The sequence below is a fragment of the Pleurodeles waltl genome, chromosome 12 (assembly GCF_031143425.1).
Source record: "Pleurodeles waltl isolate 20211129_DDA chromosome 12, aPleWal1.hap1.20221129, whole genome shotgun sequence".
In the NCBI taxonomy this organism is placed as follows: domain Eukaryota; kingdom Metazoa; phylum Chordata; class Amphibia; order Caudata; family Salamandridae; genus Pleurodeles; species Pleurodeles waltl.
The window spans coordinates 680326775-680342038 of record NC_090451.1 but is presented as its reverse complement, the minus strand read 5'-3'; the positions used below and the strand labels follow the sequence as shown (position 1 = coordinate 680342038).

General features: G+C 41.9%; 1 protein-coding gene across 1 annotated transcript; it reads right to left on the bottom strand.

Annotated features, from left to right (window-relative positions):
* Positions 1-330: 330 nt before the first annotated feature.
* LOC138267783 (1-phosphatidylinositol phosphodiesterase-like) lies at positions 331-11698 on the bottom strand. Its single transcript, XM_069216984.1, has 3 exons — positions 11514-11698; positions 6838-6937; positions 331-4088 (listed from the first exon to the last, which is right to left on the bottom strand). The coding sequence occupies exons 2-3, from the start codon at positions 6874-6876 to the stop codon at positions 3234-3236; spliced, it is 894 nt and encodes a 297-aa protein (XP_069073085.1). The 5' UTR covers positions 6877-6937; positions 11514-11698; the 3' UTR covers positions 331-3233.
* Positions 11699-15264: the final 3566 nt, after the last annotated feature.

Here is a 15264-nt window from a genome sequence, read left to right as displayed (position 1 = left end):
TTTTTCTCCTCATTCCACCCCAGTTTTGACCCAGCCATATGCAAATTAGTCTTAACCCTGCTCCCCACGGGAACAGTCCAGCCCCAACTGCGAGGCCAGGTCCTCCCTGGACTGGAAATAAGCCTCCTGGTACCGGTTTCGGGGCATCACCCCTCATCGGCCAGGCCAGCTTGAATCAAGTGGCACAGTGAGCAAGCGACCCACGTCTGGGTATACCCTGGCCACTTAGGGTGACTTTGGCAACACCAAACGATCATGGAAGGAGGGAATGCCCAGACTTGGGTCCCTTGCTCGCTGCACCACTGGATTCAAGCTAGCCTGGCTGATGAGAGGTGATACCCTGAAACCAGTCCCAGGATGCTTGTTACTGTTGTAATAATGAAATAGAGCCAGCAACATCAGAATTCGTCATAGTGCTTGTTGATTAAATGGACGAGCCCAGGATTTTGAGGGGTCAATATATTAATGCACATCGCGGTGCACCAGGACATAGTTAAAATAAGAACAAAACACAATGTAATCAATTTCCTATTTGCTTTAAAGATAATACAGACTGCAGGATCTGGAGAGCACTTTGGCATACACTGTGGAAAAAGCGTAGTTGGGGGGTGGTTCTCTATACTGTCTATTCTGTTGGGTTCATCACAATGTAAGTCCAGGTTTTTTTCCCCAAAGATCTTATTCGTGGAGGCAGGATTTGCTCTTCCTCCCGCATGCGCTGCATTTCGCACCTAAGGTGATGTCTGATTTTCATCACCTTCAGGTGGTGGTTGACTCAATTCTCTCCCTCTGTCGTTACCAGATCCACAGGAGGAAGGTATGCTACAACCTTCAGATGTTGGAATCATGAAATATGTCCTGTCTGTGCACCAACACACCAGTCTTTCATTCCTTACTCTAACTTACAGAATAGAACAAATCATTCCTCTAACAACACGTACTTGGCATCTTGCTGTGCCATCCATGGTCTCTTTCAGTCATGCGGGTGTTTCTGTGGCTGCTGCAGCTTGGTGTATGATAATTATAACTCCATGGGTTCACCTCAAGGGATGACACGTTCCACAGAATGCTGATTTAAAAAGTCTATAAGTTTTAGACAGAGGAGCTACCCTTCCATGACAGCTTCTCTTAGTACTCATTTAGTTTTTTATAAGACTTTCTGAAAGCACGGATAGTGTTTAAAAGTAAAATATTTGGCTAGCCCCAATAACACCATTCAGTTGTCTGGCATTCCTCCAAGGCATATCAAATGCTGAACAGAGAATACATGGCATTTAATGAATGCAACTCACTAACGCTGGTTGGTCAGGCATATTCAAATGCACAAACAGATAACTCCGGCACCTAGATAGCCCAGACCTATTGGCTTTGCCATTGTTTGTTTTCATAAGAAAAACATGATTTAATACCGTTTCTTTATCAATCCAAAGAACCATTGATGCCTTTACAGGTGAGACATGCCACCAGCTTTCTAAAGATAAGTGAAAGATATGGAGCACAGACTGAAGAGCACCAATGTTTAAGGGAAAGGAGGGTTGAGGGTGTTATGGGTTTTGCCAATAGGGTACAAAGGTGTGTGGTAGTTTGAACTTTGAAAAACGCCCTTGCTGTTTCAGGGCAGAGATGGGCTGGGCACATGGCGAGCATGGGTGGAAGGTTTCAAGGCAAATTGTTCATTTGTAAACATATTAGTTGAGTGACTATTCAGCACTTAAGAAATTTCCGGGAATGTCACTGTAGGGAGTGGGATATTTATTGCCCCCTGTTTAAATCCCCATAATCCAGAGCTCATAAATTAACAGGTGCAAATGCCAGCCTTCAAAATACTGCACAGCATTCAGTTTTTAGTGCTTTCCAGGGTTTGGTAGCTGAATATCTTGACATATATATATGACAAAAATATTAGTTTCCAAAAATGTTGCCCCATTGGAGTTAATAATAGAAAACCTACACCGAAAGGAACCATAGTTCCGTAAATGTATGCCATACAATTTTTAGTTATTGCTATTCTGACTGGCCTATAGAGCAAACAGACAGTGCCGAACCTGCTGGTCTGACAAGTCATTGCTTGGGCTGCTTTTATGGCTGCTTCAGTCCCATTTTATAATCTGCTCGTACGTTTTTCCTGTTAATTTCCTTGATATTAAAACCATCTTTGCTTGCAGCAAACTTAAATCCGTGCTGTCTTTCACACCTTGCAAAATACCTATGCAGTGTGTTTTCACAATCTCAAAAGTGCCAACATTTGTATACAATGGCCCCTATTTTGTAGCTAATTCACTAATGGGGGTTCACTTTTATTAGGGTGCCAAGTCCCTCTTTCTGTCCCAGTCCAACCCTGCATTCTGACACATAACCATTTTTACACTAAAATCTACCTGTTCTGGTATTTACATAAATTGTACCTCGGGCATACATAAGCATTTTTGACCTGCCAGTATATACCTGTGTAAAGTTCCAGTGGTGCCTACTTTATCACAAAAAGGGGTTTGCACAGAGTCGGAATTATCTGGACCCCTGGTAACATGAGCCATAGTATGACTTAAAGGCTACTTTATAGGGGTTCAAAAAATCAAGAGGCACTATCAGGATCTTTTTTCAATTTGCCTACAGAGCAAGCGGTGCACATGTTTAGTGTGTAGTTTGTGTGCTGCTGCTCTGTGCTCAATTTATTACCATTGCATTTTTGTAAATGGAAGGCCTGAAAAAGACCTCTTCGAGTCAGGAGCCACGTTACACTTCTTGTTCTTTTCTAAATGTACCTATGCGGGAAATCAATAGATTGATATTTTAACTTCAGGGAAGGCTACTTCTCTTTAAAGCGGGGCATTGCATGCTGGATGAGGGGTGCAAACATGTGAAGGCTATCTGCCTATCGCCTACTGCTTGTTCAATCAATCAATCAGGATTTGTATAGTGCTGCTCCTTTACCCGTGAGGGACTCGAGGCGCTGTAAAAATATCAACACAAAGCCATCGACCTGAAACAATATAGACTCCAAAATATTGCATTGCTCGATATCGTTAATGTAGGCATACACAGGGGAGTGTACAATTTATGTTCAAATTCTACTTATAATCACTTTGCCAATATTGCACAAGCAAATATCCTGCAGTGGATATCGATGCAGGCCAATATTTTAAAGTCAATATTATGGTAGGTATTCTATTGCCTAACCTAATTTGTTTTAGAGGTCCACGAGGAGGTCTTTAAGAAGTCTGTGTGCCAGAGTATTACTGAAATTCCCAGTTGCTTCTGATGATGTGTTGGACAAGCTCTGCTCCTGGAAAGTCCATGATTATCACCCCACCAGACCGTGTCCTCCCAACTACCTCCCTTTCTAGGAAACTGAAGAGCTGAGGATTTAACTTCTTAGCTAGAGCCGCTGGGGTGAAGAGCAGCCAGTGGCTCCCGGAGACATAGGTGATATAGGTAGTTTGGGGATCACCCCTGAATGCGGTGGTGATGTGGCTTTCCACCACTTTCCACTTCTTGTTTGCATCTGTCACTTCATAATCGTCAGATATCCTGAAGTTACCAGGATAGAGGATCCCCAGCGGATTGCTAGGAGGGTTAAAATTCTGGAGTATGATGATCTTCCCCCTGGCTTCCCCCAAGGTGGGGACTGTGCTGGTCCTTAGAAACCACTGACTTCCTGCTTCCTCCATGTAGAGGGTGACCGTCTCCTTGAAAGTGCGGGTGTTGTTGAACGCGGTGTGCTCCTCCTTCACACGCATAAGGATGGTCTCCAGTGGGTGATCCTGGAGGAAGCAGATTGTATCCTGCAGAACATCAGCATAATCGGCACGTTGGTAAATCACACCATGGTGGATTGGCAGAAAGTTTTCGTAGTGGCGGCATCGGATGTCCACAAATCGTATTCCAGCTTCATACTGCTTGAGGAGCGGCCAGCTCTGACACTGGGCAATGGCACCCCCATAGAAGGCCATACTGTCGTGGGTACCTGGCATGGCAATGTCAGCTAGGGACTTCCCATCAGGGAGGGAAGACATCCAGTCAGGCCATACCACTGCTGGGGTGTCAGTTTTGTCAAAGTCTGGTGTCTGCTGTGCTTTGGCTGCTGCTACCTGTGAATGTGATTGCATAATAAAACATTAGATATCAGCAGTATGGCGATGACCACAGTTTCTTTAACACATTTGCCCTTCAATTGCAGATATCTGCTTTAAATGCGTGTGCAACATGTACTTCACGTAGCTTAACCCTTATAAGCTTCCATAGCACATTTGAAGCTTGCAATGATTACATCACTGCAAGCTTCTCTATAAGCCCTGCAACCAGGATTATATATTTGTCTACCTGCACCACCAATTTAGGACCACATATAGATTTAGAGCATGTTGCTGTGGTTAACCAGTGCATGTTTTGCTCTGGCCCATTTAGAATTGTGGGAACTACTAAGTTTCCCGTGGAAGAGATAGATACGAATATGAAACAACACAGATTGTCAGTGTCATTGCTTTTTTTGGTTTACATAAAGTATACATCTGCCTTGGGGGTATGTTTCTGTAAATAAACAAAAAAATGTCTAGCCAGCCGATATGATATTTTTGCTGGAAGCGCTTCTGCTGAATTGGCAGGGATCTCAAGTTTCAGTGGATGGTTCAGTGCTGGGATGAGGAGGGTGAATCTTCCGCAGAACCAGAGCGGCAGACCATCTGCAGTATTTTAATGAAGCCTTTATTCTTGCTGGAGGGGCAGCTTTCCTTCGGCTTAGCATAAAAATATACTTTATTTATTGCATATGAAAAATATTCTATTTAATGTCAGTAATAGGTGGTACCTGAGCTCAGGTCACACCAACTGCTACCCCACAGCTATAAAATATTCAGGCGACATGGAGAAAATTAAGATTATAATTGTGAAACACCGCTAAATCATTGACAAAATTAAGAATCTCTGCCCTATTTTCCAGCCACTCCGGATTCAGCAACCCAACATTTGAGGATCCCTCCTGGTTCTTTTAGATAACCCAGCTGGTGCACGGATCAGCTGCTACAACATTTACCTTTCTAGTGCTCTATCATACTGAGGATGATGGGTGGACTTTCCTCGCAGTCTCTATCCCCCCTCAAAAGAATAATCTAATAGCCCCACAATATATCTCTGTGAAAGAGCGAAGGCCACCAAACTGTGCTGTGATGTCAGCTTGCTTACGTCAAGATGGCCCTCCCCCAAGATACTAAGGCTGGGCAGAGGAGTATGGCCTTAATCTGCGTGCCACACCATTTTTCTAGCACCCTGCCTCTGCACAGGCTCCCCACAGAGGAGAGGAATGATGTAGCAATTTGGAAGACACTGAGAGGACACTGAAATTAAGCAAGTTATTTCTAGTTTGTTTACGAAGAAGAGCTGCATCCCTCAGACCACACCCATCAACTCACCCTCATCTAGAGGACGTCAGCCTCTCATCTCCCATATTCATCTTCCAGCTAAATAGAATGGTTCCAAATGCTTTAATGAGTCACCCTCTTTTTAACCTTATATCTTCCACCAAAAAACTGTTCATTCATGTTGATCGCCTGATGTCCCCCTAACTTTAGAGTCAGCAGGTTGACAGGTGTGTCAGTTAATAGGTAGAGTGGCTGGCTGAAACCCAAGGGCCATATGAGGAACTATCTACAAAAGAAAGAGGAGAATTGGTGAAGTTTTCAGCATGGTGCCTGATGACTGGTTATTTACACCAAGGCTGCTACTTCAGGAAAAGTATGACACAAGAAGCTACTGAACTCTGATTTGGAGAAAACGTGTACAGTGGCCTTCCAAAATGGCCATGTCTGGGACTTTTTCCACCAAGAAAAATAATTGTCACACATACTCTGCTACTTTACAAGGGCCTGTGGTTTGGAAAAAGCTGCTATGCCAGCTGTGTCAGAGCTTGCTAGTAATATCCCTCTTATGAAACAGATACCCTGTTCAACAACTGTGGGTTAGAGTTATTGAGTTGATAAAAATTAAATAGGTAGTCTGTCTTGGAGAAGTAAAATAATATGGAAGGTCTGCAGATATTTTGCAACGTTACTTCATTGTTGACACCCTTTTTTGAATTACGTTTTTAATTGAATTTTCAATACATTTCTTTATAAAGTAAAGATCCTAGTTTGAAAAGCGAAAATAAAAGGAAGCATTGACAAAGCCAGTAGGTCGGTGTTAGATGCATGCCAGCCTTTTGGCTTTGCCAATGCTTGCTTTGTCATCTGATGATTTTTGCAAAACTTTATTGTCGAGGACCTGGAGGGCCCTCAACAATATTAAAATAATATTGTCTTGAAGTAAAAGTATGTTTTGAACTTACAAAGCACACATTGACATAGTCATTTGTGGCACTGAACGGAACGACTTTGTGCATGGATGTGTTCCTTGTGATAGGGAAGCATGCCCTTACTCATAGTGACATGAGCCAATGGCTAACGTTGGCTGAGCCATTAACCCATGTTGTTGTGGGCATAAGAAAAATGTGAATGACTCAACAACAGACCAATGGATGCAGAGGGATGGCTGAATACCCCTACAAGTAAGAATATCACACATATAGTATTACTACAATCAAATGGTCTTAGCTAACACCAGACCAAAAAGACTCCTTCATCTATTTTGAGTTGTACTATTATAATCTCAGAGTTTATGTTGAGCACAAACCATGTGCAGAACATAAAATAGGCAGACGTCTGAGCTCCAGGTAAGAGCAACATCCTATTGTTGTCCACTTGCAATGCAATGAATTAGAATAGTTACTGATACTACTTAACACTGATGAGCTGTATGGCAGAAATTCATAATATTCAATTGGACGTTGCAACATGTTCTTGAGCTTACCAGAAAGGTGTAGGTAAGGATGATGCATGGAGGTGACATTGCCTTGTTGATGGTGCTTTGATGGTACTGCTTTCCCGATGGCACAGCCAGTGCAGGTTATCTATGGCGTTAATGAAAGAGATGAGAAAGAAGAAAGACTTAGGGCCTGATTTAGAGTTTGGCAGACGGGTTAATCGGTTAAAAACATGATGGATTTCCTGTCCGCCGTATTACAATGTCCATAGGATATAATGGACTGGTAATATAGCGGACGGGATATCCGTCACGTTTGTGATGGATTAATCCCATCTGACAAACTCTGAATCACGCCCTTAGTCTTTTGGAAGTTTACAAGTTGATAATGCTTGACCAAAGGTTATGTTCTGCGCATGTAATAACTCATGGTAAGAATTTGTTAAAAGTAAGCTTTGAGTCACTTATCTTATCATATTTCACATTTAGTTTGTCATAATTTTTCATTTCTTGTTACTCTTTAATAAACATAATTTGGTACATAGATAAGGGAACTCGGTCCTCCCAGATGAAGTGAATATTGCAGACTGTCATTAAGATACCAAACTTTTAATTTTTCTTCCTTGAGGCATAATGTCGAAGTTGCAGCTAAAAATGTTCAGTAACTATGGGCCTGATTTAGAGTTTGGCAGTGGAGGTTACTCCCTCACAAACATCCGCTGTATTACGATCCTATTATAGCCTACGGAGATCCTAATACGGCGGTCGGGATATTCGTCATGTATGCCAAACTCTAAATCAAGCCCTAAGTAATGTGATGGATTAACAGGCCAATAATGGTAGCAGTCAGCGAGATTATATGAGAGAGTGCAATATAAATGCAGGAGCCTTCAGTAAAGAGGGGTCATTGATGCAATGCCTGCTACGAAGCGGCAGCCAGTGCACTCCTCCAGTATTGTTTGACTCTTTGCAAGTGTTCGATGATGCTCATGAAAGTGTGTTTGGTTACAAGCAGTTTGGTGGACGGGTAAACGGCGAATTAAGTAGATCATGGGATACTATGCAGACTTCTCTGCAGACCTCTCAAATGAAGATCAGCCGTCTATAGTAAGGAAAACTCTATGTTTCTATAATATATCAATTTTGTGTTATCAGATTTCGCCATTACAAAAACATTCTCTGCTCAAATAGATAGCAAATTTGTAATTTGTTTTATAATCATGAAACCCCATTCCAAGGTAGTCACGAATGTGTATTTGTGCGGCGTGAGCATATGGACGTGTGAGATATGGTGGCCGTGCACACGACATGACACACGCATCCTAATGCATAGCATGTATTTTGTTCGTTCTTAACATAGCAATGACATGTCAAGATGCCTCATGAAAGATAAATAAGTAAAAAATAAATGAAAAGGTAGGAGAGAGTGGGTAAACAAAGGCACTCCGACGGCGTGCTGGTACACAAAAATAAAAGGAGTTATTTAATGAAGTATTGGAAGGATACAATTCATCTAATGAGAACATTGTGAAATCAAGAGCAGACCTCAGAGATGGACAAATCACGAGGAAGACGCTGATTCAAAGCCTACTCTAATAATATATGTATTAGAAACAATAGGTCTGCCTGCAGACTGTAGCCAAGACCCAAAAAAGACAGGTGTCTTTACAGAGTCCTGCGTCATTGATATTAGAGTCAAGCCTAAAACCTACAGCAGAGTTTCAAGGGCACTCAGCGTGCTGCCGGGCCGTGCAAGAATTTCATGGATTATGTTTGTCAAAAGTACGCCTTGAAACGTGGTGTTTTTAGAAGTAAAGTATTGGTGCTGCCCTAGGCCTCTTCTGCATCCATACACATCCAGATGGACACAGGTAGTTGTATTTTTTAACTCCTCCTTACTACCTACATATAAGAGCGCTATAGCTGCCTTCCATCCACTCCACAGGTGATTCCTGAGAGAATCCATAGGTGAATGGTGAAAAAATGAAATGAGCAACAGTGACCGCAGAGGACCTGGGCACCTTCATGAAGGACAGAGGCAAAAGACTGCCTGCGAGTGGCCGGACTCTCCAGGGATGTAAAGGCTCCATCCCTGCAGACCTGCGTTCTAATCCTGTGACCGGAAGCAAATCACTGCCCCTCCCAGTACCTCCAGTTGTAATGTAAAACATACTGTGCAGTGTGCTGTCTAGTAATATCGAGCAGATTGCTACACACCCAGTATAGCTTCATTTACTGCCCCTGAGGTTGGAAGTGTTCCTGCTGACATAGAAATATTCGTTGCAATGCGATCTGTGGCATCTCGGGGGCTGGGTTGAACCATATCAAATACCCACCCACAAACGCACGCAAATGTTGACAATTGACAGCAGGTGCATCTGCCCACCGAGCTATCTTTCTAGCACTGGAACCGTTGACTTGCGTGTTACGAGCAAATCGCTTCAGCAGAAACCACTGACCTTCCTGAGGTGTCTCCTTGGAATTGTGGCCTGTGAAAAGCAGGTGCTCCATTCACTGGTCTAATTACCTTCAGCACTTCTCCACCAGAATATATACAAACACCCTCCATGCACGGAAAGACTTGAAAGGGTGTGAGAAAGTTGTTTACTTCTCAGAATATCTTCATTCCTTCCTGTATATTGTTAGTGTTTTCTTCTAGTAGTGTAAAACACTTCAAATGAGCAGTGTCCAGACTGCAAAATCCTTCCTGCTTTTAAACGCCACTGGGCCTGATTCACAAGTTGCACTTTGTATTAGGTTTTTAGTGCTACAGTAGCAGGGCAGCTCCTACGCAATGGCGGAGGAGCGTCGCCCCACTGTGTAAGAGCCAGCAGCATAAAAATATGACGATATTTGAATATCGTTTTATTTTCAGCCAGCAGGTGCAGGGAATGGCGGGGCTGGGCCACGGGAGGGGGGATGAGGTATTGTGTGCACTAAGTGTGCATGTGTGTTTGGACAGCCCAAGATGGCCGTCCAAACACACATGCACACTTAGATTTCTCCAGCCTGGTTGTGTACAAAGCTGGGCTGGAGAAACTGCACAGATTCCAGGGTTGTGTCTGAGCGGCAGTCACTGCTTCTCAGACCAGTTCTGATTCTGCTTACATGCTATGTTTAGCACGTGAGTAGCACCAGAATTGCTGAGACACCAGAACAGGAAAGGAGGATGAACGAGGTGGCAGGAGAGGACGGCGGTAACGACAAACGGTAAGTTTATTTTTTATTTTAAATGTATTCCCCCTGTCCCCGTCGCGCCCCATCATCCCCGTCGTCCCCATGCCCCTCCCCTTGATAGCTGCGGCAGCAGCTGCTGTACCATAACACTGCAGAACCTACTACAGACTGCTGTCCAAAAACTGCATTTTTGTAGTACTCACAGTTTTGTAGTAAGTCCACACACCTTTATTTTATATGGGAAGGTCTGCATTTTATTTATTTTTTGGATATTATGACAGGCACAAATAGTGTACATCTAATGAAGTAGATTCAGACTTTACTGCCACTAAAAGATCAGTAAATTCTCGATGGGAGTATGGCACAGATGGGGCTGGATATCAGAATATTGTTAGCAAAAATATTGTCTGACAGAAATATCGTTCGAATGTGAGTAGATTTTCTATTCTTAACTTCAACAAGGCAATCATTTTGTAAACAATAATTGAGAGACAATGTATCTGTCAGATGATATTTTGTTTTTGAAATTCTGGTACCATACCATTAGTGGAAACTATATTTTCGGAAAAAATATCAGTAAGAGCTGGTCATGGCTTTTTTCTGTTCATCCAATTTTCCCACACAAAAGTATGGTTTTCTCTTTTGGGGACATGCTTTTTCTTAGAAAGCCACTGAGCTTTGTTTACATGTGTATTACATTTCTCCTGATCACCATTTGATAATTACCAAGGCTCTGCCAGGTTGAAGAACAGTGGACCTAATAAAGTGACATGATGCTTTTTATTGGTCGTGGTACCTACGTAGATATTGAGATACCACTCCAGAATGCTGCCAGACTCCATGGTTGGACTGGCTTACTGGTCTGACAGATCAATGTGTGGGTCATTGTTTTGGCTGTTTGTAAGCCTCATTTAATGTCTGGTGGGCCAGTTGTTACTGTTGTTATCCCTGATATTAAAACAAACATTGCCAGCTGCAAGCTCAAATTCATGCAGTCTTCCATACATTGCAAAACACTTAAACAGCATGCCTTTACAAGTTCAAAACTGTCCCAGTTTGCAAACATGGGCCACTCTTTAAATCCAATCAGTTCAATGATGGGGGCCACTTTTAGTTTGGTGCCCAGGCCTATTTTATGGACAAGTCCAAACCTGCAAATCTTGCTAAGGAAATTATCTAATCTGGTCGCTAGGATGTTTTTTGGTGGTTCCAATATGAAGCATGATTTTGGAGCTTTGAGGAAAATGGTTGAGCACTAGGAATGGAGAGACATCTGAGATGTTAAAAAAAATAAGCTATTTTCTTCCGAGGCCCTTTCTCGTGAATGGAATCAATGCAGCAGGTGTAATTTTGCTAATTACTTTGGCGAGCTAGTTTACCTTTCAGGCAAAAGTTATCCTTCCCACCGTGCCTACCTCACCAGCCGCATCATGGACTTGAAGAATACAGATGGGGGCAATTGTAGGGAGTTATAAAAAATTCTCTGTGTTAACTGATCATACTCCCCGTGAAAAATTTGGAAAGTAATGGAAGGGATTAAAACTCACCTGAGCTTTCCAGTCCAGAGGTTGACTGTGTAAATGGCTGAGGGGGTGACATGTTTATATAACATGCTGCTGAAATCCTAGAACTTCTTGCCCCTCCCTGGAGCGGCCTTGAAGCAGGCAAAAGGTTTAGTGTACAATGCAAACACTCAGTGAACTGAGTTGCGTGAAATCCAGCTGGGAAACCGGGAGTCTCCCCATGGATGACTGGAACTCCTTAGAGCTGACCAATATTGAATGCTTTCCAAGAAATAAACTGCTTTCATAGAGCCCATGTCAGTTGCTTTACATCTTTTGGCCCCACCTCCTTCATGGGTTCAGGTGAAGGCTGATGAGCTAGTGTTTTGTAGGAATCAGAGAAGGGAACTGCAGCTGTTGTTTTTCCCAGTGTCAGCATGCGGAGCGAAGATTGTGTGCTCACCATGTTGTGCAAGGTAAGCATTATCAGGCACGCAGGTGTCTGGGTTCCCAGTCTTACCAAGGACAATTGGAAAGGGCACTCGCTATGTCTACACTCCACATGCGCCTTTTTTAGTTGTGATGCAAGGTATTTTAAAAACTTTGCTCTACACCAGTGTATCCCAAATTGTGGGTCACGACCAACAAGTGGGTCGTGACCCTATTTTTGATGGGTGGTAAAAGTCCGACTAGTAAATAAAGATGCCTTTAAATTCTCTATTTATCTTGTCATATTTACAGCGCTTCAAAGACAGAGATCAAATGTCAGGCTATTCCTTCTTCTTATTTTTCAACATGAGGAGAGTTGTTTACAAACTCCTCTCACTATGCAGCCAGAGAAAGAAAAAATAAAGTGAATTATGTGACAATATTGTTACAGTACATGAAATGTGAATGGAAAAGCTGTAGGACATCATTATTTTGGAACACACAAAAAAAATGTAAATAACTTTAAATGAACGGTACGCATTCAGCAGTTAGGAAAGCAAAAATGAAGCACGTTTTATAATTTTCAAGTGTGACTGAAACAAAGACTTTATTAGGATCAGAACAAATCAAAACACTCTACTTGGTGATGCACAAATAATAACATATTCACTGAAACCTGATTTCCACACATTATCATTTGTGTGCCATATAGTTTACCAGTAAAACTGTATGTTTGTGGAAATTTAGTTACCATTTCAGGGGAGAATGTGTTGTCTGTAAATAACAATGTGGTACCACTCGATCCATTAGGTACATTAAAAAATTGCCCCTGCCTCATGTGGAATAAAGGTAGGTCGGTTGCAAAAGTTTCTCATACTAAAAAGTAGGTTGTGGATCTAAAATGTTTGTGAAGCACTGCTCTAGGCTCTTACATGAAGGTGTACTTCCGTTTTCTTGTTTTCGATTTTCTTCCTTTCTAGCTGTTCTAGGGAAAAGGACCCTCTTCTTTCCTTTCAGGTGCACCTCTTGGATTTCTATAAGAGAGGATCAGAAGTTGGTGTTCTTAGGGTTAATACTGTTTGTATTTTGGGTGCTTATCTAAGTTGACATTGGTGTTGCTTTCTGACCGCAAACACTTTGACAGTTTTTTCTCCTCATTATCCAATCTTTGTAACTGTCAGCCATGATGTTTGACCTTTAGCTATGACCAACGAGCAGACCATTAAACATCATACCTGTAGTGATGCTGCACATAGGTTCTTATTAATAGAGGCATTGTGTGGGTCCCAATACTTTGTCCAGGGACTACTTTTTGTTAGTAACATGTCGCTCAGTAGATAAGAACAGTTAACATCGCTGCCTGTGTTCTTTCGTTGCTTGCTCACATAATTAGAGTATTGTCACAGTCTGGGTGTTTCCTGTCCATCTACTTATATTTTCAGTTTTCTTTCTTCAACAGTTTTGTTATTGCCAATTAGTCCTAGAAAGAATTCTCTCGGTTCTTGGAAGTGCTACCTTTTTTATTTGTCAAACAGTTATCTAATACAGCAGATTTCGATACCACACAGGGCCTGTTTTCATCTTCAACAATTTTAAGGCACTGAAGTGTGGGATAAATCATTTCTAAGCACATCACACACAGGTAACTTCAGTTTCCAGACCACATGCACATTGCAGGGCGTAACACAAGCCCCTGATGCTCCTGCAGAGGAAGGGGGTCCCCATCCTTTCAGGGTCCCCCGTTCCTTCAGGGGCTCTCAACCCGTCAGGGGTCCCCAACCCTTCCGGAGGCCCCCATTCAGACCAAGCTCAATGAATATTGGTGAGATATGAGAGACTCAGGGGCCCCTCATTCCATTTTGCAGTGGGGCCCCATCCTTTTATCTTACGCCACTGGCACATTCCGAGTGTCAGTGAGGGAGGTCTTAGCAGCGCATAGTGTGACACCAAAAATAAAAATTACATTGAATCAATATCAATATTATAAATGTATGTTTTGTCCTAGCTTCAATCTAGCACCTTGGAGCAACAGGCTACTAAGTGGCCCCTAGCTGTATGTAGGACTCAAGGTTTTACTGTAATTATTGTTTTTCTACCTGTCTGTCCGTATTTTCCATGTTTACTTTTTGCTTATTTCAGGAGTGTTTATCCATATTTATTTCTGTTTTGTGAAAAATGAAGCAGAGACATATATAGTTCCACCTTTGTTTAAGCAAGAAAATAATTGATCACTCACAGTTGAATTCCTGATCGGTTATAACACTAAAGGAACCCAATACACGCTTATGTAAATATGCGCCTTGTACAAGTGAACATCTGTAGCAATTCAAACTTCCAGAGAAAACCGTTTCTCTTTTTAATAACTATACAATCGGTAAATCTGCACAACCATTGTCTTAATAGCCATGGCTGACACCATTTCGAATCATTAGAAAATGTTATCTTACATTTTTATCCATATTAAAAAATAAATACTCACAGGGAACTAGATTGTTTTCTGTCTGCATTTCTCTGTAAAAAGTAGTAAAAACAGAAAACTGGGATGCTTAGTTATATGTGGTATCTTCAACCAGTGCTTCATTTCCATCCATCACTATTTCACCATTTTACATACTGTGTTTTTTAAGCTCAGACGTCAAATAAGGCCCAGAATGCAATGTTATGATGGCTAAATGCCAAGACTGGAATACACGTGGCAGCATGAAGGCAAAACCATATTTCCGTTTCACACGTTTTGATTTTACAGATTTACAATTTAAGGCATTGGAGAGAGGATATGGTTACTTTCCCAGAATCATTCAGTTTTTGGCCACGAGTCATGGTGTGAATCCAATCACAGGTTATGGGAGTCCAAAATCAGCAACTTAGTCGCTAGACAACAGCGCTTAAAATAGTAAATACTTTTTTGGCACAAGACTGTTTTAATTTCCTCATCAATCATGTTTCTGTCTTCCTATTAATGTGTCTTTATATATTTATTTTGTTCAATCCTTTGTGTGCTTGTTTATATTAATGCCTTGGTTCCTCTGTTTCTTGTTCGTGCTACTTTTCTGTATTTGCCTCGTTTGTCAACTTTCTTTCAAATTCTCTTTCTGTCTAAATTAATATTTTTCTTATTATCTCTTCCTTAATTTTTATATATATATATATTAATTCCCTGGCTCCCACTCGGGGTTTTGATATCTTCACTGCCACTTTCCCACCGCCAGTTTCTGTTGCCCATCTTTTGACAGTAACTGAACCCTGTACAAGAGAAAGGCAGACAGTGTTTCTTTCATCAGTTAACATCCTTATGTCAGCTGCTAAATGGAGAAGGGAATCCCTCCACTAAACGCCAGACCACCAGCCATGAAAATGTTTCTGTGTG

Bases quoted from the DNA above. Each gene is read 5' to 3' on its own strand.
- LOC138267783 (XM_069216984.1), bottom strand. From the start codon at position 6,876: ATGTCACCTCCATGCATCATCCTTACCTACACCTTTCTG. The intron at 4,089-6,837 runs GTAAGCTCAAGA...TCACATTCACAG, and splicing joins TCCTTACCTACACCTTTCTG to GTAGCAGCAGCCAAAGCACA.